Here is a 27344-nt window from a genome sequence, read left to right as displayed (position 1 = left end):
TATTGTTTATATTCAGCCCCCTCTGCAAAGTTGTTCATATCAGTACCAGAGAGAGTATTTACTGTGACACTCAAGATAATAAAAAGTTTTCCTTGGTTACCTTACAACTAAGTTGCCTAGCAACGAAGCAAACATGGCAACAGCATATTTTAAAAATCACTGAACTATTCATTTGAATTATATTAATTGATGATCAGTTATAATCTGCATAACTCAATCTTGGTAAAAAAAACCCAGAAAATTGTTTTTAAGGAATGTACTATGATTTATTCAATGTTTCCATAGCAACAAACCCCATTGCCGGTGAAGGGCCAAGCATTGCTCGGCAATATGAGCAGGGAGGGATTTTTCTACACCTGCTGTTACAATTTCATTCAGCATATAATTTTAATGTAAGTGGATAAGAAACTAGCGTTGATATTCTAGTTCAATTTCATTCAGCATGTAATTTTAATGCAAGTGAATAAGACACTAATGTTACACATCAATTATTTAGCAATAATTTTTAAATTAATATTTCTTTTTTGCCAATATATTCCATAGCAACCCATTTTATTCCATAGCAACCATATATTTCATTGTTTATATCCTAGAGTTACCATGTATAAAATATCTTTTCTTTTCAATTTTTAATTACAACATGAATATATTTTGACATTTTTTGTTTATTAATACAACCTAGAAAGAAAAATAGAACAGATCAATCTATTTTCTTAACATGTGAAATATTAGAAAATGTTTCTTTCAATCATACATTGTATATGGACATTATCATTATGACATATAATTATCAATTCAATTTGCAATCATTTAATTATCAGTTTTTAACAAATATATATGTCATTAATAAATAATAACATATAGTTTAATCACACCTGATGGACATTGTTAATAGCAAAGTTACATACATGTATGTACATGTACATGTGACATGTTGATGTGTAACAAAGACATGTTCATGTAAACATCCAACAATCAAATGGGACTTCATACAATCATATTGTTTAAACGTTTTAAAATAGATTCTTCAATGTCTACAATCAAAAACAAGGAGAGAAATGTGCTCCTCAAACATGTACACATTATGAATATGTACTGCTATTATTAATGCAACATATTTTTACAACTACATATGTTAATGCATGTACCTTTCCTCAATCCCAAAGATAAAGATACTTGTTAAGTACTACACCTTTTGTACTATATAATATCTTCAAAGCAAAATTATTTTCTGCATTTATAAATATTACACTCAAAATTAGACTGTCTTTACATTTGTTTGTACTAACACTGTGTCATAAATTGTAACTATATTTGAATGTTGAAACAATGAATATTAACAGGAAGATCTACAAACAGCATATCAAATTAACCTTCAAAACTGAATTGCAAATGTCATAGTAATGTCATCAATAGGAATTACAATTTAACATTGGATTATCATCACTCCAACTCTCCATTTCACTGTCTGTTTCTGGAGGGATGCTGGCATCAGTAATAGAGCTATGGAATTTCACTCTTTGAAAATCAGTTCCTTGGAAGCGATGGTATCCAAGATACCAAAGAACACTAGCGACATGGGCACAACATCCCACAACACGTGCACCAACTTTGCAAGTGCAATACCATCCTATGATTTCATCTAGATTATAATGAATAAAAACTGTATGACGGACGCTACCTGAATGCCTTGACTTAAGTTTAACCCGGAGCAGATTTTCAATTGGATTACACACATAAACTTCATACTGATCTTCTGAAAAATTATCTATCACATAGTTCTTTGCTTCCTTTAGTTGATATATTCCAAGTGTTATTTCTCTAAGTTTGTCCATGGACAATACAGGGAAATCTTGTACAGGCAGAGAGTTGTCACTGGTACATGTACTCATTTCAACTTTCTTGAAAATTGACCTTTTCTTCAAGAGCCCCTCCTCCTCTACCATTCTCTGAACATCATTTCTCTGAGAACTTCTTTCCAACATTTTGTTTGCCAATTCCTCTGATGAAGGATCCATGTTTGCCAACTGTGGGCGATAACAGTTGAATAATGAGCACACAATACGAAGAAAATCACCAATGTAAGGGATGTAATGATTGGAAACAACTTTGTCAAAGAACTTCCACTGCTTAATTCGTGAATTGACGCTTTCAACCACCCACCTAACTTTAGTCACAAGCCTGCTGGTATTGGCCTCTTCTGTGTTATGCTGTTTGTTGCCTTTTTGTAGATAATGTGGCATTTCCACATTAAATCCCTCTTCTTTGAGGTATGCCGACACATCCCTAAATCCACGATCCACAATAAAAATATCATTGTCATTCAGCCAAACCTTCATTCCTTCACTGTTAGTTTTCAGAATATGCTTTGTGATTGAAGTGTCATTATTCTTTGCATAGTAAGGTCCCAAAATGGACAGGATGTATCCATCAGTTCCGACAATGACCATAGGTTTTAGTAGTGGTCTGTGTTTGTACATACTAAATGACATTCGTTGAAAGGTATAATCAGAGCTCTTTTGAATGTAAATGTATGTGCCATCCAAAACAATGATGGCAGCATCATCATTATTATTTGAAAACAGCCTTTTGGAAATGGGTGTAGTATGTTGGGATACAAAATCAGCATGGGAAATATGATGAAATCCAATGTGCTGTGGGACAAACTCTTGCATCAAACAAGATCGGGCACTGTGAACACATCTCTGAATTTGGCTCTTGGTAAGGGAAAATATAACACCCAATAGATGGTTTGGTAAACCAGTCCTGAGCTTAGTCAGTAAGATGGCAACACAAGTTTTAATTGTCCGTACACTGCTGTTCTTCAGAGTGGTTAAATGTGACACTACATCTTCAAAATGTTGTTTGTTAAGACCAGTTAAGCTATAACACACACTGTCAGACAATAAATGCAGATGTTCAAAGTTGACACCACTGGAATGAGTTAAAGTCTTTCGAACATTTTCCAACAATGTTACAATATCAGTTCTGTTGAATGACGTTTTTGAATATTTTGATTTAATCAACTTTAGTGCTTCTTCTGAGAAGATTTTGTTTGTCAAATGAATTACACAACAGCGTGCTTGGCTATCAATAAAAATCCCCTTCTCAATAAATGATTGAGTCCTTGCACTAAGTGGAACAATACATGATTTCCTTCCTTTGGTGAGATGTTCTTTGCAAATAACACAGTACTTATGGGAGGATGCAGTTGATTGAACATGTAGAGTTATGTTTTTAGGACTCCGCAAAACTTCGCTTGTTGTATTTTCAATGTTTACGATAAAGTCTGCATCTTCGTCATCCGAGATTACGCCTTCAATGAGTGTTGCACGTTTTTGAGTTGCTCTTGATTTAACAACAGTTTTTCTGTACACAGCTCTGCATTTGTCACAAATAACATCATCACATTGAATTTCTCTGTTTATCAGTTTAGTGACAAATCTTTTCAATGGTTTAGTTTTGATAGGTCTCCTTTGCTTTAGGTGTGCCCTCCCACAAACAGCACATTTGTATGACTTGGGCATATCTACAAAATAAATCTGCTACATGTATTCTACTTTATTTGCAAAAAAGTAATGTAAATATTTCTACCTTAATGGGAGGGGGGGTCCTCAGACCAATAATGGATTTTTATACGGGGATTTGATCTTTAGTGCATATATGTTTTACACAGAGAAAAAAAATGCAGCTTTCGTGACGGCCAACTATTTAATAACAGGTCCAGTGCAGATAATAGATTTAGCTGCATAGATAGAATTACCTAGGTAGCTTTCATTATTTAGCTTTTACATTGCAGCTTTTCACACTTTTTCTTTTTATTAAAAAAAGACGAAAAGTGCAATTGGGGTTTTAAAAAACAACCCAAAGCAGAGATAATTCAAATATTGCTGCATTTGAACATACTGAAGTAAAATATGTAATTCTATTGTTTGGGTTAAGTCTGTTCCTTATCTTGTGTGCAGTGAGGCATTGATAAGTATGATTTACTTCACATTGTGCTGAATAATTACCAATGCATTATCAAGTTACATGTTAACAAGAACTGGACTTCTTTGTTAATTCATTCAAGGAGTAACTATTGTATAAAGCCCCAAAACTTGCAGAACTTTGATAGAGATTGCACAGAAAAAGACATTTCTTCAAGAGTGATTTTTCATGTTTCTGCAAATCCTAATAATTATGCTTTTTTATGAAATAAGATTGATTTGGTAGCTAAATAAAGCTACGACAGGTAGGTAAATCAAGGTATGTACAATATCAAGCTACGTAGCTATTAAATCTAGTGTTCATCGTGTTTGTACTGGACCTGAATAACTCAAAGTAGAGGTCTGGTGTATTTTAATTATAAAAATATTACATTCACATTTTCCCCTTCAAAATCAATGACTATGCATTTAAAAATGCACTACATGTACTGTGTCGTCGATATTGGTTTATTACAAAGTTTTTTTTTTTCACAACACATACAGTATTTCCTTGTCCACATGAACACACGACTTTCACATTTACAAAAGTTATTCCCATTTGAGGGGTCAATCTGGGGTCAACCGGCGTAAGACACTGTTTTCCCTCTGTAAACTTACCAGCTTAATGGGACAGTATCTCAGAAATAACATCTGTATGAATATGTTCATTACGTTTTTCATGTTGCCCCATATTCTGGCAATACAGGTACAGATCGATAAAGTTTAAAGATTAAAAATATTAACAGGTAACTTACAAAGGACAAAGTTTTCTGCCGACATTTAAGGAATTATGCTTTTTTTATATTAAATATAACATAACTTTGGTAGCTTTATAAACCGCGAAACGGTTGATAAAAAAGCGTAAACAGCCGCAAGTTTTGTTATATCAATAATATAAGTTGAAATTAAATTTAGTGTTATAATTTAATTTCAGTGGACCTGAATAACTCATCTCTGGATAAAGCTTTTAATTAAATTTTAAAAGTATAAGCGGAGTAATACGTTTTTTGACGTTACTCATTGTGACGTAGGCAAGTTATGTTATACAAAATGGATAAAATCTTTTATCCAATCAAATGACGTGTTACAAGTAAAATTAAATTATTGGGAGATAACTCTTAGGAATGAGAAATTCGTCTATATGCTGGTGATCATGCTGATATGTTAGGCCTATGAAATGTTTCAAAGTAGAGGAAATTTCATATTTATTACTTAATTGGCATAAATAACTTGACAACGTTCTATCAACTGCTATGAATAACTTACCGAAAGGAGGCGATTATTTGTGCAGTGGTTCATTGTGATCGTCTGTTTTCCAGCCGACAGCCAAAGTATAACGTTACCGGAAGTTACCGACGCAGTGTAAAAGTGAAATCGTATCTTAAATATTTTCACCTTTCAAAGCATATATATATATTCGAATTGAAGATTGATTCAAATAAGTGCAACAAAAACTATACCTCAGGTGGTTTATGTTGTAAATGACAGAGTAAGCAATAATCATCAATTCAAACTCTCAATAAAACATTCCGGATAAATCTAGGATTTTCTCTTCCGTCACTGGCTGAGTTCGCGACGACTTAAAAATTTTTCTAAAAATAAATATGAGCGGAGGAGAGACCCACAACGAATTTTTGACAGTCTATTTAAAATACGAAAGAGATTAGGCACACAACAAATGGTCGTGGGTCTTGCCTCTGCTCATAGTTAAATCTTACATATTTTGTGACGCAAGGAACGTTTTTTGGAAGAAAAGTAGAGACAATCATTTAAATCAGTACCCAGGATTAATTAAAATGACCAAAATATTTTAATTGTTATCTTTTTAAAGAAATACAAATTCAGTTTTTCTTTTTTATAAAACATCAACTCCTGACTGAACTCTTTATTTGTTCCAGTTCAGGGAGGCAGATGATATATTGAAACCATATCTTGTTCTTTCCGTGACATTCTGGTGTACATGAAGCAGATAGGTTTATAAAAAACTAAAAATTAACACTGTGCACTGAAAAAAAATGTTACGAGTATAGTTCGAATTTCCTCGACAATACATTATATAGAGAATATACAGTATCCTTGACCCAAGCGCCTATAATACATATTTACATTTTACTTTGAACACCATCTTCGCTAGCTAAGGGTTTCTGATACGCTACTCTCCTCGTTAGGAGAGTAGCATATTAGAAACCCTTGGCTAGCGAAGATGTTCGAACACGTTTGATTTTCTTTGCAAGATTTTGCCAAAATTAGAAGCAGTGAGTCGCTTTTTTCGTTCATTATACCACAGTTCAGACTGGCTTTGTTCACGAGTGTTGATTTCAATTTCAATAGGTTTACATTCTTTGTAATCTTCATTTAAATCAATAAACTGGTTTGGCAAAGGGACAGGGGCTTGCTGGAACACATCTGTATTACCACAACCATCTGATTTTGCTGGCTCAACTTCCTTAATATTTTTTGTCTGAAAAATATTTCTTAGCATAAGCAATTTGAAGTACAAAATTATTAATTTTTTTTCTAGGGGTTTCTGGGATTGATATGTTTGCAATGGCCACTGAACTACACGTGTTAAAAGAAAAAGAGAAGCAGTATAAAGACACCATCTGCAAACTGGAAACAGAAATAAAAGAGCTTAAAGATCAACAGCTATCTCAAAATCAGAAGCCAACATTTGGAGTTGATGAAGTACTAAGAAAACAGGGAAAGTTAAAAAATGTATTCAAATATTACACTGGGATCGCATACATTAGATTTGCAGGTCTTCTGGCATTTTTGATACCTGATGGATCCTCGACAAATTATGAAAAGGGTCGAAAAAGACATCAGGAAATTGTCAATGCAAGATGGACTGTTTTTAACTTTATGTAGATTGAGACATAATTTTGGTCTAAAAGATCTATCAGTAAGGTTTAAACTATCACTACAGTCATCGGGAATTGTATTCAATACTTGGATTTCACATATGTACTTTAAATTGGGGCAACTTTGTATCTGGCCACATCGTGATATTATTATTAATAACATGCCAAAAGATTTTAAACATGATTACCCCACAACTTTGATTATAATTGATGGGACTGAATTTAGAACACAAGCACCATGTGCACTCAGCTTGCAAAGTCAGCTTTATAGTGATTATAAATCAAGCACTACTTTAAAGGCATTAATTGGTTAGATCCAAATGGTTCAGTGATTTTTGCATCCGAATTGTTTACAGGATGTATATCAGATAAACAAATTTGTGAACAGTCTGGGTTTTATGATGTTCTTGAAACACTTCAGTCAAAGGGTTATGTTAAAGAAGGCGATGCTATCATGGCTGATAAAGGATTTACTATTAAAGAAGAATTATGTAAACTTAATTTGCTGCTGAATATTCCACCGATGGCTTCATCAACATGTCAAATGTCGCTTTCAGATACTATCCTTACTGAAAAAATTGCAAAACATAGCGTGCACATTGAAAGACTTATTGCTAAAGTTAAAACCTACAAGATACTATCTGTGCGCATCCCAACATCATTGTTTAAAATTATTAACAAAATTTGGTCTGTATGTTGTCACTTGACACTTTTTCATGATGTGTTTGTAACAGACAGTAAACATAGTAAGTAGTCTACTTTATTCTGAGTTAAGCATGTCAGTTGTATTGACACATATCATTGACTTTGGCATTTAGCATTGTGATGTGGATAATTTTTATACTGTATTTTTAAATTTATTAGCAAATTTTCCAACTGCATTGATATTTAGATTAAATATTAATTGTGGTAATTGTAAACATGTACCTGATATGACAATATTGAGCCTATCTGCACATCACCAAGGGGGGTGTTTACTAATGGGTGATCTGCAGACACAGTATATTCCAAAGGGGTTCCTTTTAATGAACTCAGCTGCAGTATGTCATTTTTGGACACTTTGGGTAGACTGATATTAAAATATGATGTATGAATTAATATTTTTCAATTTGTGATTTTTTTTATATTATTTGTATTATTATTATGACTGATCAATTAAAAAAACTGAACTTATATTTATATGAAATTGTAGCCATGAAGAATACTGTATTATTAAATGCAATGGTTTTATTTCCAACAAAAAAAGTCTTCGTTTTTTCACATACTCTTGATTTAAGTCTAACTGGCATGTCACAGGTTTCCTTTTTCTTGATTCAGTTGGTCTTGCAACAACCACATGTTTAATAGGGACAGGCTTGATCATTGACCCCCTGGGCACATGCCACTGCTGTAGGATGCTTGTACAACTTTGTTGTTCAGGTACATTTGAAAAATTGTGGAGTTTGAACCCCTGCAGACTTTTTATTAGGCCAACTACATGGGAACAGTGACCATTTAAACTGCAAGGAAAATTTAAAGCTGAATTTCAGTTAGCAAAGTGGAAGAAAATGGCACATTCTTAAGCTTTGTTAAACCAATAGTCAGCATGTCTGATGATTTTTAAAAAAAAATATTTCCAATCAGGCTCATAACGTAACCAATTAAATTATCAAAAATAAATTAAAAAATTGCTAAAATCAAAGGAATTTGGCTAGGCCTAGGAAATGAAGAAGCTGGTCTTTATAATACTTATTGTGTATTTTGACAGAATTTATTCATTTTATATCAATTAATAAAAATCCTGAACCATGCAGTTGATTATTTATCACGTCAACATATATATCGGTGAAAATTAATTGGGTCACCAATGTTTACATTCTGATGGGCCTTGGCCAAACTAACCCTGATAAATAACAAGATTTTCTTGATAAATACGAAAATATTTGGGTGATATATACACATACCCAACTTTACAGGAGCACTGAGATTCGGTTATCGCATTTATTTTAATTTCCAAACTAAGTTGGTGCGGCGATTGATTTTTTCTCATCGACCTCCAGCATCTTGCAGCGACTTGTACGGAGTTATCCAAACTGAAAATCTTAATATTATGAATATACCCTTGGGTAAAGTAATTCAACCCCTTCTGTAAAACTTTATCTGATAATTTTGAATTGTTGGGTAGGTATTTCACACAGAAATCGTCAGGAATCAACTTTAAACTGTCGGTCGCCACCGAAAATGATGCAGCCTGCATCGCCATAATGTGGGACTTAGTAACGGTAGCTAAGGTGGGCGGAGCTACGGAAGACAAGTCGGAACTATGAATTAAATAAAGTTACTGTAGGTATGTCAAGCTACATTACTAAATTCATTGATTGTACTGGATGTGACATGTACTGATTTATCGTGATTTCTTAATGTCTTTATTTTCAACTGTACATCAGTCACTCCTGCATTATGGAAATGTGAACTCTTATATAAAACTGAATAGCTTAGTGGTGAAAGCGTCATTTCTTTATGCAATGGAGACAGTGGTTCGATTCCACTTTCAGTTTGTTCCCAGCAGGCATTTCAACGTTGATTCAACGTTGAATCAACGTTGCACTTCAACGTTGAATCAACGTTGAATTTTGGTTGCATATGAAAGTTGAGGCAACGTTGAGACATAACGTTGTTTCAACGTCAATTTTCAACGTTGAATAAACGTTGAAAATGGGTTGAATTTTTGGTTGATTTATGGTTGATTTTTGGTTGCAAATGAAAGTTGAGGCAACGTTGAAGCTTCAACGTTGTTTCAACGTCAAATATCAACATTGAACAAAAGTGAACATTGGTTGAAAATAGGTTGAAATTTGGTTGAAATTTTTCGGATGTACAAACGTTGATATTTGGTTGAAATCACGTTGAATTCATATTACATTTTGCTTTATAAACAAATACATTTCAAATTCTAATAAAAAATTTTATTCAAGTTGCGTAATATTTATATAAGTTGTAATCAAGTATTATGATTATGAGAGAATTAATTTTACATGTTTTTTTTTAGACAAACACAAATTCGGATTCAATCACTGAATCTCAAAAACCACTGCTTGACAAAATTTATATTCCTTGGGAAAAGTGGGTCACAAAAATCACATCCAGGTCCTTCAAAGTACGCGTATGCCTTACACTTCTAAGTTCCATAAAGTGGCAGATCCATTGATTTTAATCACGCATAGAGTTAAGTCCCACGAATGAAAGAAATGAGCAGGAGAATCCACCCTCCAGCCCTCTAAGCAAAAGCCTATTGATAAAAGAAATAAAGATGTTAAATCCATTTGTTCGATAAAATGTACGTTCACATGTAACACGTTATATCAAACGATAAAAATAAATATACATGAATGATTTAAAAAATCAGATAAAGGAATATATTCCGGTACTTGTATTTAATTAACATGATTAAAAGAATTAATGTTGACTTTATGTTAAAATTCGTATGAGTATGCTTATAAATAATTATTACTAAAGAAAAATGTTATAGACAAACACATAGTGTACTTACAAAATGTTGCATTCCTTTGTATAATTTTCACGGGAGAAGAATCTGATGCAATCAAGGCTGACTATACAATCAATTCCCTGCATAACTGGTTGACTGAACCTTACGGCGAACTACAATTAGTTAAATTGTATAATATATTAGTATACTAGCTTATATTTCATAACCAAATGAATATCAACAAAACACATAACACGAACCAAGGATGTGCATTTCACGCAGATTTCAAATATACTTATAAAACAAGAATTAAATGATGAACAGATACTAAAAAACTGAATTTCTTAAATTCATGAAAAGGAAATAATACTTACTGAGCAGAAGTTGATATTCCAACCTTAATCCTTGTGTATATAGCTTGAAAAACATATTAAATATGAACAGCAAGGAGACGCGCACTTCTTGTCCATCAGTTGAATTCAAATTTTGACCTAGATACGCTGCAAACAGCTAAACTCTGCCCAGCAAGAAAATTGCATTAAAAGGTTATCCTGACACTGAAACTGACCAACTAAGCGAGAGGCACTCCTTATCTGATATCTCGAAGGTTTTTGGGGAGTGGATCTTGAGTAATACAACTTGACCGGGGTTAATTGTCAGTGTGAAAATTCTTATGTGTTTATTTGAATTTTTTTTTTATATTTTGTGAAAAGAAAGATTATAGAATTAATACACACAGAAAATACAATCTAATAAAATAAGCTTTAAGACTTCTTAGATTCGCTCTGTATACGTATAATCTGTGCAAGAGTATACGGCACGGATCCATAAGGGTCTTACTTTAAGAACATTAATTCTGAATAATTATTTTTATTAATTCTATAGTAACATGGAATTACAGTAAGATGTTGGATAAAGATGTTAAATTATTTATTAAAAGCTTATATTTGACATATTTTAAAAACATGTGTCCAAAAAAATAGCATTCACAATTTATTGAAAAAAAACCTTTTTTTGAAACATAATTATAATGAAGTGTTAAATGTATATGCCATGCTTCATATAAACTCATGTTTAAAATTTTATAATGGTACTAGCTATTGGCACAACTCTTTTGAGTAAATCAATTCATAATGCATGCGTTTCATTTATTAAGTATAATTATTATATAGATAAAATTTTCTAACAATGCATACAGCTTTGTGTATATTGCGAAAAATTAATCGCATGGATTAGAGTTAAATTAGACACCTTTATATTTTGAACTTAAAAACTAAAGTGCTCAAAATTCGTTACCCCTTAATTGTTTCAACGTTAAATTTTCCTAACTTTCCTAAAGTTGAAAATATGTTGCATCTTGCACGTTGTTTCAACGTTGAAATCAAGTCAGTCAACTTTGCATTTTTAAACCTTGTTTTAACTTTACAATATCAGAAAATACTCAACGTTGAAAACATGTTGAATCTTCAACGTTGTTTCAACGTTGAAATATCGACGAACATTCAACGTTGAAAATATGTTGCAGCCTCAACGTTGTTTCAACGTTGAAATATCAACGAACATTCAACGTTGAAAATATGTTGCAGCTTCAACGTTGTTTCCATGTTGAAATATCGACGAACTTTCAACGTTGAAAATATGTTGCAGCCTCAACGTTGTTTCAACGTTGAAATATCGACGAACATTCAACGTTGAAAATATGTTGCAGCTTCAACGTTGTTTCAACGTTGAAAAAAGGTTGAGGATTCAACGTTGAAACCTCAACGTTGAAACAACGTTGAAATATAGTTGATCAACGTTGCAACCTATATTCCACCTCCTTTCAACGTTGAAACAACGTTGCGTGCCTGCTGGGTTACTAGTCCATTTCCTGCATGCAAACTTCCAATCAATGTAACTTAATTCTGATATCTGTATCAACTGTCAACTTCTTACTTACATTTAAACAAAAAAATGATGTCAATGCAAATATTTCTTTCCAATCACAGGACAAACAAAAAGTTTTATTTCATGTTAATGGTTGCAGATTACTCATATCAAATTAACGACTGCCACATTGATGCCACTATTAAGGTTTTGTCGAGAACAACTTTGCCATATAACACATAAATATAGACTGATGATGGGATCGGGCTCGGGATCCGAACAGGTATAATGTTCAGCTAAACTGCGAAACCTTTTTTCAACTCCCATTGAAAGAGAAAGGATCCATCATCAGTAATATTAATTGAAGGTGATTGAAGTAACCAATTGACATCGATATTATCCATATAAGCTATTATTTCTAATTTGTTTCAAATACACGTGGCTTCCTAGCTCGAATTTCCTCGACCGCAGTCATACAATATGTCGAATGCAACGGAAGAATTCGAGTGTCTTAAAGACCTATCGACTGTTGACGTATCAATAACAAACCTTCACAATGATTACCCAGAGAATTGTATTCCTAACAAACTCCGCCCGCCTACCGGGTCCAAAGCAAGACAGGCGGCATACGAAGAAATTAATCCACACCTCTATGAAGAACAAGCCAGGATGGTAGCATTTCGAACAAAACGGGAACGTGTATTCGCCTGGATTAGAGCTCTACAAATTATATACTTAGAAAAGCTGAAAATGTGTAACTCTGTCGAAGTCAAATGGTATAACAACCCAGAAAAGTGGGATACTACCAACAATACCATAACAAACCATTCTATTTGCATAGACATTGGGGATGATACTAGTCTACACTACAAGATAACATTTTTCGTGTCAACCGGCACTATTCAGGTCCATGGAAATGGAAAAGATTCATTCGTGACCAAAATCTTCCCACTGCTGAAAGAATTAGTGAATAGAATTACTGCATCGACCGAAGGAGAGGAAACCACCTTAAATCTGTAACTGAAAATCCGCAAAGCCAAAACTCTAACCAGGAACAATTGCTAAATGGTGATCAAAGCCAAATTGTTTCAGCTTCTGTGCATTCCTGGATAGATTTCAAGAAAGTATGGTCCTAGCTTTAGAGGAAATGAGCAAATCTCACACTGGACTCGTGAAAACCTTAGAAACAAGATTCTTAAAAGGTTTGGAATCACTTCAAAGTACAGTTAGTACTCTTTCTTTAGCCGTTGAAAACTTGAACAGCCAGTACAGTAAAATGTCAACAACACCAAATAAATCAAAAAGTCCTGAAAATGAAATTAACTCAATAAAAAACAAGCTTAAGAAATCAGATGAAATCAAGAATGAACTTCAAGTTAAAATCGCAAATCAACAACTTGAATTAGAAACTAAAGAAGCCCAACTGAAGAATGAAAAAATCATGCACAATACATGCAAACAACAACTCCTTGACTTGTTGGAAGCAAACAAATCAGAAAGCTCAACATTAGTGGAAAAACTAAAAACAAAAAATGAAGAGTTACTCAACATGGAAAATGAGAACAAAATCCTCAAAGAAAAAAACGAGGCACTTTTTAAGGAGATTCTTGGTTTGAAAATGCACTGGATGAAAAGTCTAGTTTCCGCAAAACTGAAACTATGCGGAAACCTTGCTGAAACTTGGCGTTGAAGTTTCCTGTATGGTTTCCGCAATGCGGAAACTATATAATAGTTTCAGCAAGTTTCAGTAGGGTTTCCGTATACTGAAACCATTAGGTTTGTTTCCTAATAGTTTCCGCAAAACGGAAACCAATGTAAGATTTAATGAAACGTCAATTTAAAGATACGTTTTAGTTTCAGTAGGTTTCCGTTTCCGGAAACTATTAATTTCGATTCCATATGGTTTCCGCATGCTGAAACCGTACTGAAACTTTTTCTATTTTTTTTTTCAAAAGGGTAGAAAAATCAACTCGTATGCATATGATCTTTTTACTATTGATTTCGATTCCATATGGTTTCCGCATGCTGAAACCGAACTGAAACTTTTTCTCTTTAATTTTTTTTCAAAAGGGTAGAAAATCAACTCATATCATTCTTATATTTATTTACACATTTTAAAAAATGGTTTTATTTTTAAATATCTAATATTTCATATTCAGATTTTGAGATGTGCCTGCTCTGTGTAAACTTATACATACCGATATTGATATCAATGATAAGCATATTATACAAGAACTTTGCTTCATATTAAATGTATAAAAAATGTTTATTTCATATTGTGTCGGAATTCAAAAATATTACTTTTAAACAAAATCGATTCCTCTCACAAGGATTTTCTACATTACCCAACTCAATACCCCCCTCGGGAATTGATTATTTTGAAAACATACATCATTTTCACAAAACTACGATTACGTTTCATGTAAAGTTGTTTAAAAAGAAAATTAGTGTGTCTTTATGGTGCATGAAATACAGATAATTACGAGATGAACATAATCCGAGATAGAAAGGTTTGCATTTATATTCTTTATACATGTTTCTATATATATTTTCCTTAATGAATATCATTTCAATAATTTCAATTTGTTAACAATACATATTGACTAGGAAGCCTTTTTTACTATTCATATATATATAGTTCAATAGTTACATGTACTAGTTATTTTTATAATAACATTGATTTAATATCTACATATATGTATTTTTATTTCCGTCTTCGTAAAAACATTTTATTCGTAAGCCGCGGTTTTACAGCATTAAAAAATGTCCTGAAAATTTGATGTCATGGTTCCCAGGATTTGCAGCATTTTATGTCAATCTGATTAAAATTAATCTTCCATTTGTTCCCCCAAATGTTTATTTACACGAGGAACTCTTATATGTAAAAAGTCTGCTTTTGTGAAACAATACCCTGGGAGCGAATGGAAAATCTCAAAATTTTAATTAGATTGCATATTATGTGTAGGCTTTTTTTTTTTTTTTTTATTTTGTTTTATTTCATATATCTTGCTTTCGTGATGTTAATTAATGCAGTATCACTGAAAACGCTGTATAATTTTTAGTAATATGTTCAATTATATTCGTATTGAGATGTATAATGTGCTAAATATGTGATATAGAACTCAGTTTTTTTTTTAAATAAAATTAAAGTAGTCTGTAAGTTGATCAAATTTTCAATTCTTTACGTTGAACCCCACTCGCGGGCACCTGTCCTCACGTGCCACAGGTGGGGAGACACGTGTCGCGAAGACACCTGCTACCGTGTTGGTGTATTTTTTGTATATTCTATGTGGATTGAGAGGTTTTTCTACCTTAGAGGAACAATGGACTGTGACCAGGCGTAATATATACACGCAGTACATGGTATACACAACTAGCCTTTTCTAATGACACCAAGGTTTCTGAACATTCAAAATTAAAAAAAAAATCACACTATATAAAACTTCATCTAAAATCAAACATGTCATATGTATAATGTGTTATGTAAAATATTTCATACAATGTTTCATATTCAGCATATTAAGAAGTTTTTATTTTATGTGTTGGTGATTAAAAGAAAATAGACAAACCTCTTAAATATTTATCTATCAATCTAATATAATAAAATTAACCTATTGGTAAGGAAAATATTTGCTATAGCTAGTTCAATAGACTATTTCAAAAATTTTAATATTATTTTACAATTTCTCCACAAAAAAAAGAAATCGGCTATCACAAAAAGAAATCGACAATTAATGGTATTCCTTGATTGCCACCATTGTAAACTTCAAATATTGAAAATATTTAGAGGTCAATGAAACGCAACCTAATGAAAACTAAGTCTATTTTATTTCATAACTTTTTTCTATAGGTTATTTCTAAGTACATTATATTAAAACAACGTTTTATTTCTAATTTAGAGTCCAAAACATAAAAGTGTGAGATTATTACAATAATAAGGAAAAAATAAGTCAATCAACAGCAAAACAATTATTAAAAGCAATTAATAATCCCGTATTATAAAGGAATAAAGAAGAATTTACATATGACATGTGTAAAGGACTATGACCACTTCTATTACATGATATCATTTATATAAATTTGCCTGCAAAATTAAGAGTTTCCGTATCTTCTGTATTGAGTGACCAATATTTTTTGGGTTCATCATCTAAAACTGAGAAGTATGGAGATTTACTATTAATAAACTGAGATTTTTTTTTTTTTTTTTTTTTGGGGGGGGGGACATGTTTGACGATCATATATATATATATATATATATATATATATATATATTTTACATGACAATGTTATAAAAACAAAATGAATGTTACATCTACATAATCGATCTTCAGGAGAAATATTGGTAAATCTCCCCACTCCAATTTGTAAGCTGTGACAGGAAATTCCTAGATAACAAATAGACTTGTACATTCATGTTGATATTTTCTTAGTAGAAAATTTTCAACAATTGATGAATAATTCTTATAACCCCAATTTTGCTTTTGAGTTGCACATATGTGGTTAATATGCCATCAGCATAACTTTGTTGACTTGTATACCATTTTCTTTTTTCTTTTCTTTTCTTTTTTTTTTTTACACAATAATCGATGTACATGTCATTGTGTACATGTGACTTTAAATCATTCTATTTGAAAACATTAGGACATTCAAAGTCCGTTTCAACAATTACCATAATCATGTAATAAAGGTCTAAAATTCGCTTTTTATCCCCTTCGATTCCATGATCAATTTTATTTTATCATTCAAAACTGTTCATTCTGTTGCAATATAATTATATACAAGGACATTTGCATTTAAAACGTAAAAAAAATTGCCAAAAGAGAAATGCAAAAACTAAACTGAATTTTCCGTAAAGAATTTGAATCACTAGGTGGCGTATCGCGGCAGAATGCTTCTCTCTCATTGGTTAGATTTTCAGAGAAGAAAGAAGGACAAAATGGCGAAGAAAACACCAAGAATTTGCTCAAGAAAAACAACAGAGATGAGAAGATCTTTTGAATCTACACTAAAGAAAGGCACCCCAAACGGCAGATTAGATACAGGTAGTTATTTGTTAGAGTTCAGAGCATCTTTATTTTTGTTTTTATCGTCTGAAATCGTAAGAATAATGTTGACCTAAAATGGCGCGTTCCAAAAATTCAAAATGACCATTGTACAGTTGTAATATTATTGTGAAAAAGCGCCTTGTAAATCATTCCCAGCTTAGGTTGTTATACATATAATTAACTGCTGTTTAAACGCATGCATGTATTGTGCACCATTGTATTTAACTTTCATGTTTTTCGTATTCTGCATCGTCCCGATCATGTAAAATTTACATAATTTAAAAATTACAACGTGTTGTAGCGGTACTACGAATCACCGGAATGCCCCGTAATCACCGAAATGCCCCTACAAATCACCGGAATGCCACCGAAATGCCCCTTATTTTGATATAAAACTATAAAAATTTAATAAATATTTATTCTATCGGCTGTTATAAGGTATATCTACATTTAAAAAAATCATATTTTTACACACAGATTTTTTATTAAAAGATATAAATATTAGCATCAAAGAAAGATAACTCTCGTAATTGAAACATGAATGTGCTCTGTATAAAAACAGAAAACGATGCAAATTTTTATCTGTTTAATAAATTATTTGAATATCAATTGTATAAAAAATTATAAGTAAATAATTTATTTATTTTTTGTAAATAAATTTTATTATTAACTAGAGATTGTACAACATAGAGGCTTTATCTCCAATGCGAGTTATCGCCCTTTGAAGTACTTGACGCTTCGAGAAGCAACACTTGAAAATATTTAATTTTGCTAGAAGTTATGCATATATAAAAAATATAAGCATTGATTTTTATGAAAATCATCATTTTAAATCATATGAAGGGGCATTTCGGTGATTTCAATGGGCATTCCGGTGATTTGTAGGGGCATTTCGGTGATTACAGGGCATTCCGGTGATTCGTGTTACCCGTGTTGTAGTATTCCGGAATTTTAAATGTAGGTTGGTTTTAGAGGATAATATCGTTATGTACTTGTATCCGGTGTTAACTTTTTCATTTGGAAAATCGAAAGATTTGACCCCACGCTTATATTTTTCAGAAAAGGTAAGCTTTATTGTTCATTATAGCTGCTGGATGTGTTCAATGTTATTCTCAGAAGTAGTTTCTTGAATCGTACATTTATTTTTTGCTGAATTGTTACCGGCCGCCAGGAGGCGGTCGGTTATATGATATGAAAGTTTTAAGTCGCCGTGCGTTTCTGCGGAGTTAGAACAATTTGAATAAAAATATTTAACATCCATGTAATAGAATATTAAGAAAGATTTTTTAAATGTTAAACAAAAACGCAAAATAATCATAAAATTAAAATTTTTATAAATAATGGGTTAAATGTTTCATCCAATCCTGATTGACAAATTCTGACGTAACTGAAGTGCAGAGAAATAAGCACACATGTTGGGCATAGTCTAAAGCAAGGACCGCGTTATATACATGTATAAACAAATTTACTTTCCCTACTTCAACAGGATTTGTTGTATATATAATCTAAAATGACGTGTAAATATAAATATACAATGTACTTTTAATACGTAAAGTTTTCAAAAATATGACTTAATCTTAGTTTATTATCAGACAGAATATTAGGAGATTTTTCTCCAACAGACAAGGACAAAGCGCGTTTTACAATATGCCAAGCCTTTTCCCGCCACATCTCACACCAAAACAAGATAGAGAAAAACTGTAGTGGCGGATCTAGAGGGAATTTTGGGGTTTCAACATCCTCTGAGCGAGCGAGGAGCCCCACATAGTTGTTACGTTTTATTTAAAGTTAAACTATCTCTAGTTAGATAAGTTTAAACGTTAGTTTTGATGGTTAAGTGTTTAAAACTACTTAAACATCAAACTTCCGCCAGAGTTCGTTTGTACAAATGAAACTGAGTGCGGGGACGCAGAGGACTGTGAGTAAGTTGCTTACACAGGCCTTTAGATCGCTATTTTTTTTTTTACACACAATTGTTTTTTCAAGCGATCCAAAAGCCTGTGGTTGCTTAAATACATTGTACTTGTAGCAATGTACAGAGATTATGTACTGAAGAAAACCCTGGAATGTCGCATTCAAATGTTTAATGTCATAGGGATAGAAATCTATATATTAACAGATAAATATAAGAATTTAGTTTCCAATTGTATCATGAAAGAATTAATTAATTGGTTTGCGGCCGATTTTTGACGCTTGCGTCAATATGTTTCTTGTTTTTATTATTGATGGAAGACTGTGCTGCACAGCTGAGGAAGGGGTTCAATATATTTTCAACATACAGCGCTATGACAAAAGTATTCGCGATTTTTACGCAATGGCGTCTTTCTTGCGCTGCGCCTCGCTCGGGGAATGGGAAATAACTCTAATTAGATGCCGTGTTGACAAACGAAATTTTTACAGAGTTGTCTTCACATCGGAAGTGACGTTATATGTAAGTATTTTTATCGTCTGCTGTCTTGGATTTTATGTAAACACACAGATATTACGATGGGTAGGAAATCTACAGAAATATCAAATGATGTCAAAAAATTAATTGTGGAAATGAAAAAGGAGGGGCAAAAAACATCAGTAATTGTGAATTTATTACAAATACCTGAGTCAACCATCAGATCTATTTGGAAAAAATATTTGTCAACTGGTGAAGTCAAAACATTGAAAAGAAAAGGACGCCCTCGGAAGCTGTCAAAACGAGATCAGAACTGGATTATTAGACATACTAAAACTAACAGAGGACGGGTTTTAAAGGATATTACTAATGAATTTAATGAAAGCAGGGATGCTAATGACTTTGTTAATCCACGGACAGTCCAAAGATTTTTGCGTGATCATGATTATAAGCGAAGAGTTGTTAGAAAAAAAATGGTCGTTTCCGAGATCAACAGAAAAAGGCGTGTTGCATGGTGTTTAGAGAAAAGAAAACTCACAGTGAATAATTATTGGAATACAATTATATTTTCTGATGAAAGTCAGATAGTTTTAGGAGAGAATCATAGAGTGTATGTGTGGAGAACATCTAAAGAATCGTACTTGCCGCAGTGCATGTGCCCCCCTCGGCAGAGAAGGATTTCGGTAATGGTGTGGGGATGCATCACTTACCACGGGGTTGGTACACTTTGCATGGTCAATGGAAATATCAATGCAGTAAAATACATATCCATTTTAGAAGATCAACTTTGGCCCGTAATTGCCCGACATTTCCTCAACAAAACCTATCGTTTTCAAGACGACAACGCCCCCGTCCATAGAGCTCGTATTACTGTAGATTACAAACAACAAAATAATATTCCTACAATTGTATGGCCAGCTCAATCACCGGACATTAATATTATAGAGAATTTATGGCTAAAAATCAAGAGAACTCTGCAAAATCGAGCTCCAAACATAAAGACTCCGGAAGAATTGTTCGATGCTATTTTACACATCTGGACTTCCTTCGACGAAAACTATATCAAATCCTTGTATGAATCTATTCCCCGTCGACTATTAGCAGTAATCAAGTCTAAGGGCCACCTCACCAAGTATTAATAAAGGTAAGTCTGTTATTTGTTTCACAATTTATTGTTTATTTTTACGAAGCGCATCGTGTTTACGTCCGCCATTTTGAAAAATCGCGAATACTTTTGTCATAGCGCTGTACATGCAATCTAGAATCGTAAATATTAGACATGTAAGAGGGCATCATGATGGGAGAATACCATCGTGTAGTATTGTATCACTGTGAAATGCCAATTTGTACATGTTGTAGTCATGAAAGTAAAATTCCTGAGAACTTGCAGATTTTTGGGCTATGAAAGTGACTTGATAATTTTCATAATGCCGCACATTATTCAAGTTGAAGTATTTTATTTTCATACCATACATAAGGATTTTAAAGCAAATGTCGAAAGTGAATAAACTATTTATATACAAAGATACATAAGCATTTTTTCTTACAAGGCATAATTATGATGATTTAAACTTAAAATGATATTTATTTTAAATTAAATTTTAATTTCATGTTGACACATATGCATGTTTTGATCTATATGACATAAATAAGACTACTGAAGCAACCGGAAACTTGATTTAGTGTGCATGGTTTAATTCTTCATTAAAAATTATACTTATGTTATTTTTGTACCCTGGGCTTCAAATATTAAATGTGATGCTGCACCGTGCAGTTTCTAAATATTACTTTTAAATCATATTAACCATAAACATGATTCTCTTGATATCAACAGAACAGCTATTGTTTACCTGTATATAAATTCTGCATTATGATAGACTGGAGCTTGATGAAATGAGCAATTGGCCATTATCAATTTCTTAAGTTGCATGCATTGATATTATATAGTCATATACTAGTATTTGTTTGTTGCTCGTAGAAATTATGATATCCGTTTAGAGAACTTTTTATTCATTTGGATACATCACCAACACAGTCTCTGCTCTCATCCGAGGGAGCGGTCTCTATGTACTACATTGGATTCAGACCAGTGATGTAAGAATCAGCACCTACTTCCTAACTTGAGGCATGTCGCTTTAACCACTGGGCCACACTGTGTGACCCATTATGAAAATTTGACATAATACTTTTACGTCTATATGACTTCTAAATTTTATTGACTTGATAAAATGACTGATACACAAATAAGATTTTTGTAATCTCTCTGTTTATAGCTGTTTACCATTTGCCATATTTCTATCACTAATTAAATCAATTTTCAACAATGGCCACTAAAGAGTCATAGTTCTGTCTTATTATATAAATAGTTATCTGCCCTTTATGCAAAATGGAATAAATAAAATAAAGTATTAAATGGATTATAATTTTGAATCAAAGAAGGCCTACATATCTTAAACAAACATAATTTAGATGTAGTCTTGCTTTTATGAAAAATTGTAACTTATTTAATTTTTCTCACTCTCAGATATAATTGCTTTTCAAGAACTTTTAAAGGTGTCTTCTAGCTATTCCCACTTCCTATTTTCCATCCTTTTTTTCTTTGTCATGTGTCTATTAGAATTTTAACTGAATGTCAGGTGCAAGGAAATGGACATGCAAGTGGTTTTTGGAACTTTTTTCTAGCTCATGCTAAAAACAAAAACAGTTATTAATGTAGTTTGTACGGTACTGTACTAATTTGATCTATTTTAATTTCAGATATCCACTGAACAAATCATCTGAAAACTAAGGCTAATAGGAGAGGATGAAGAATACTTCTGTTAAAAGGTATGTTTTAACAGTGAGTAAGAACTTAATATAATTTATGTAGCTCTATTAATTATTTTAGGAAATTAAGGACTAAAGCATAAAGTTTATGTTTTTATTTTCTATTGTTTTGTTAATCTCACTGTGTCATGTTAAGCTCTCTATTTAGTATTTATCGTCATGATCATAGTCAGTGTGTTGTGGGGTTGGGGGGGGGGGGGAGGGGGTTAACATGTAAGCTGCTTTCCTCTACTTTTTAAGTTTTATATAATATATTTATATGTTTCCATGAAATAAACAGATGTTAACATTTTCTTAGAAAGTCTCATTTTGCGAGCTACCTACTAAAATTGTATGATTTATTTAAGATAACTATTATCATGATTTTCAACTTCTCTGCAACCGCTCAACCAATTTCAGCCATTTTGGTGAAGGGGAACAAAATTTATAAATTTTATCCCCCCTCCCCCCGCGGGCCTGAGGGGTGGGGCCAAAACCACTAAAATTCATGCAATCTTTGAAAATCCCCTTCTTCTTTTCCCCTCCTGAACATCAAGCAGTCAAACTGTTGGTATGATTGTAATCGGCATTGAGTCCTCTACCATAATTATGAAATTCATGACCCCAGGGTCAGGGATTCTAGTATTAGGGTGGGTCTTATAGCTTTTTGGAATTAATCAAACCATTTAAGATGAAATAAAACCTATGAAAACATTCAGTAAATTTTGAAATGTCTGGCCCCAGGGTTAGTGGTTCCTGTGGGGTGGGGTACACAACTGGTGGTTATAAAATGGAATTGCATTGTATCTTTATTACTCTGATCTACCTTTGGGTATTTAGTAACCAAAGTAAGCATGTTAACTAAGTGTATAATTATGATAAACAAAGGTGCGTCTTTCAAAATTGTGAATTTCATGGCTTTTTGTTTAAATTACGAACAAAACTCAATTGAGTGGAAGTTGTTAGGCCTAGAAAAAAAAATATTTGTTTCCCCTTTCAGGCTGAAAAAATATAGGTAGATATAGGAAGGTAATTATTTTTTTTTTTTAAACTTTTTTTTTTGCTTCTTGAATGAAAAAGTGTATAGAAGTAACATTAATGACAAAAGAAATGGTGTTTTCAAGCATTTCTGTGACTTAAAAGAAAGGTAACTCAAACTTCTTTCTATTTTGAGCATGTTGAAAAGCTTGCAAAGTTGGAGACTATAATTCCCTGGGTGAAATCTTGCACTTCATGGGACAAAAGCATTAAAAAAAAATTAGGGTCGGCACTATATATTAGGGTCAGTCGGGAACAAACATATTTTTTTTCCTAGGCTTTACATGATACTCAGGTGACCTATAAGGTCTGTGGGCCTCTAGTTGTTATTCAAATATCATGAATCATGGTCTAAGGGTCTAGGTTAGGGGTACAAAAAATATTTTGATGAACAAGTAAAATGAAGAAAAAAATCCTTAATTTACTCTGAAAATCTTATCAGAAACAAATCCATACATACTTATTCAGTACATTTAAATACATTCAAGTTTGTTTATTTCATTATCCCTTGTCAAGTTTGTAAAAGAGGCAACTTTAATAAACTAATGAGATTTTACACTTGATAAATTTTTAGATTTTATTTTAAATCATTCTGATCAAAAATGCTGAAAATCTGAAATTAATCAAACAAAGGCTTGTGCTAGAACAGTTTTAGGAACTTTCAGTTTGTCAATCTTATTAAAATTAAATGTTAGATCTGCGCACATATTGGCTAAAATCTAATGGCATCCTGTAGAGTGTCACGTCAGACGTTAGATTCTATTAACCAATCAAATACTCGAATGCAAAAATTATTGTATTTGATTTATTGGAATGAATAAGTCTAGAGTCTGAGTTGTTCCGTATTTGACATTTGACATGACCTTCTATGGATGCTGTTAGATGTTGTGTAGCGAGTATGCAAGAGGATCTAACATGTTGTTTTATTTAGATTGGGATTTTGTTAAACTTTATTTTTATATATTTTCAAAAGGTCAATCCAACTTGAACTTGAAGTGCAAGTGGGTCTTCAAAAATGTGGACCACTCAAGGACTTTTCTGTTGGTTGATGATGGACTACAAACTGAATATTTAACAAAGAAATCCACTTTGGTGCTTATTGGCTACTAATGATGTGAACTTGTGCATTTATTATACCAAGTACTTTTACATTTCCTTGATGATACTAGACTTGCTTATACCGAATTCAGGTTTAGTTGATTGATTGCAGTTCTAAGTTCCTCTCGCAACATTATATCTCTCATGTATGAGACATCATTAAATGCAGACATTTTCTCTGTCCTCCTGTTGTGACATGAGAGCTCGGACTTAGTTGTAAAAATATTTATGATGCAAGAGAAAATAAATGGCCAAGCCAATGTATGTAAATGTTGATAATAATATTAAATATTCTTTGATAACTAGTGTGAGTGTGTTTTGTTTTTTCCAATATGAAAATTCAGGGGGAAAATGAGTTTTGGTTGAAAAGCTGGGCTAAATTGTATAATTTATAGTACAGTTTCTGTTGCGGAAACCTGTGGTACACCATATGTATTTCAACCGTATACGCATACTGAAACCTTGCGTAAACCTCAAGTTTCAGCAAGTTTCAGTTGCGGAAACCTATGGTACACCATATGTATTCCAACCGTATACGCATACTGAAACCTTGCGTAAACCTCAAGTTTCAGTTGCGGAAACCAATGGTACACCATATGTATTTCAACCATATACGCATACTGAAACCTTGCGTATACCTCAAGTTTCAGCAAGTTTCAGTTGCGGAAACTATTTGGATTCGTGGACACCTTTGGTTTCCGCACTCCGGAAACTTGATGAAACTTGAAGTTTCCGCACTGAAACTTTGCGGAAACTATTAGTAACCTTAAGTTTCCGCAGAGTTTCAGTAGAGTTTCATCCATGCGGAAACTGTATTTTTCATCCAGTGATGCATGTTTCAAGTATGGAATCTAGCAGTGAGAAATTTACATGTGTAGGAGAAAAGAAAGTTGAAGAAAATCACTCTTCACCAAATGAGGCTCATAAGGGATATAAGACTTCTCCCAAGACAAAACCCCCTAAACTCAAAGTCCTGTTAGTGGGGACATCTAACACTAAGAAGATTAATCCAGACATTCTTAGTTCATCATTCGTAACAACAAAAAAACTTGCATACACAATTGATGAAACCAAGGATACCATAGTAAGATATGAGGATGCAGCACCAGATGTTGTTGTTCTTCATCACCTCACCAATGATGTAAAGGCAAAAAGTCCTGAGATTTGCGTTACCAACACGGAAGAAATTATCAACATTATCAATCAAAAATGGTCAACCAAAGTGGTTCTGTCACTATGTACTCCTCGTAAAGACGACGAATTACACAGTGCAAATAGTGCTCTAATCAACGCCCTACTAAAGAAGAAATACAAAAGTGACTCACTCGTGTATATCAGTGAAAACATAAACATGTCTAATAGGCCTGCCAAAGTCCTTGAAAGGGACAATGTTCATCTTACACAAGATGGTGTTGCCATGTTAGCATCCAACATCAAAAGATCAATCCTTCTAGCTTTAGGAATCGAGCAGGCTCCATGACAGATGGGAAAAGACCAAGACCCTGACTATCACTTCACCAAATAAGTTGTACAAAAACCATCGAAAGTGGCGAAACTACCAGTACGCACCATCCGAACCATGGGAAGGGAGATCTTACCATTCTGCCAGCTACGGCTATAACTACAATTACTAAATTTTCTTTTTTATCACCATTTCAGGTGTTACTTATAAATTACACTGATGATATATATATACAATGCCATTCTTTTACCGGGTACTTCAATGTATGAATTCCATTCTCGAATATTGTACCACTTCCACTTATCGGTGCACCTGTACTCATGAATGTCGTGTTTATTTGCAACTGACTTTTGTTTTTCTCACATATTGTTGCCAGATTATACATTGTATTATATGTTTTGAAGGATGTTGTACCTTTTCTCTTGATTTGGGTTTGAAAATTTGGTATTTTTTTTCTTAGAATGTATCAAATGTATAGAAAGACAAATGTTAAATGTGCTTTTTGGAATATTGGAGGATTGATATCAAAAGGTATGAACAAAATGGATGATGAGCTTTTTCTATCAAAAATTATGGATAATGATTTAGTATTTCTTGTGGAAACACACATTGGACCAGACACAGTTGTATTACATGATGATTTTCACTGCCACACAATTTGTAGAAATATATCTAAAAATGGCAGATACTTTGGAGGGATATCAATATTAATTAAGCATGAGATTAAGGATCATGTTTCTGTAATTAAAAATACATGTAGCGAGTATCAATGGATCAAACTAGAGAAAACTTTTTTTAATTTTGATAAAGATTTGTATATATGTACTGTTTACAACCCCCCTGAGGGATCACCTACAATAACACGAAATAATGTTAATATTCTGGAACTCGTACAGAAGGATATTATTCAATATAAAGATTTAGGAAATATAATGCTTTGTGGAGATTTTAATGCTAGAACAGGAAATGGAAGTGATTATATACTAGATGATAACAATCAATATTTACCCTTATTTGAAACATATAAAATTGATAATGATATTTTCAACAGAGTTTGTGGATAAGAGAGGAAAAGAACTAATAGATTTTTGTATTGGAAACCAACTTCGTATTATGAACGGAAGATGTTTTGGTGACATTTTTGGAAATTTCACTTGCCATAATTATCATGGAAGTAGTGTTGTTGATTATCTTTTAACTGATGAAGAAATTGTACAACGTATTTTGTTTTTTGAAGTATCAGATTTTATTTCCACATTATCTGACTGCCACTGTATGTTATCATGGAATATTTTTTCTCAACATGATTCTGCTAATAGAGAAAATAGTATAGATAATAATATTTACAA

At 32.7% G+C, this 27344-nt stretch overlaps 2 protein-coding genes, 1 long non-coding RNA gene and 1 pseudogene across 3 annotated transcripts; 3 read left to right on the top strand and 1 right to left on the bottom strand.

Annotated features, from left to right (window-relative positions):
* Positions 1–1409: 1409 nt before the first annotated feature.
* Positions 1410–5369, bottom strand: LOC134275560 (uncharacterized). The gene is made up of 2 exons (XM_062757830.1): positions 5235–5369; positions 1410–3529 (listed from the first exon to the last, which is right to left on the bottom strand). The coding sequence occupies exon 2, from the start codon at positions 3525–3527 to the stop codon at positions 1410–1412; it is 2118 nt and encodes a 705-aa protein (XP_062613814.1). The 5' UTR covers positions 3528–3529; positions 5235–5369.
* Positions 4594–7818, top strand: LOC134275559 (uncharacterized; annotated as a pseudogene).
* Positions 7819–13287: 5469 nt separating this feature from the next.
* LOC134275558 (myelin transcription factor 1-like) lies at positions 13288–13851 on the top strand. The gene has a single exon (XM_062757829.1). It carries the CDS (start codon positions 13288–13290, stop codon positions 13849–13851), a length of 564 nt encoding a protein of 187 aa, XP_062613813.1.
* A 4324-nt stretch (positions 13852–18175) lies between these two features.
* LOC134275556 (uncharacterized) lies at positions 18176–24839 on the top strand. Its single transcript, XR_009993846.1, has 3 exons — positions 18176–18270; positions 22350–22418; positions 24409–24839. It is a non-coding gene; the product is annotated as an uncharacterized LOC134275556 (long non-coding RNA).
* Positions 24840–27344: the final 2505 nt, after the last annotated feature.

Source organism: Saccostrea cucullata, unplaced genomic scaffold, assembly GCF_032062105.1.
Source record: "Saccostrea cucullata isolate Sc308-1 unplaced genomic scaffold, CSIRO_AGI_Scuc_v1 ctg7165, whole genome shotgun sequence".
Taxonomy (NCBI): Eukaryota; Metazoa; Mollusca; class Bivalvia; order Ostreida; family Ostreidae; genus Saccostrea; species Saccostrea cuccullata.
Note: the sequence above shows the minus strand (reverse complement) of the source record. Positions and strands in the feature narration are given on the sequence as shown.

Coding starts and splice junctions, on each gene's coding strand:
- LOC134275560 (XM_062757830.1), bottom strand. CDS start 3,527: ATGCCCAAGTCATACAAATGTGCTGTTTGTGGGAGGGCACACCTAAAG.
- LOC134275558 (XM_062757829.1), top strand. CDS start 13,288: ATGGTCCTAGCTTTAGAGGAAATGAGCAAATCTCACACTGGACTCGTG.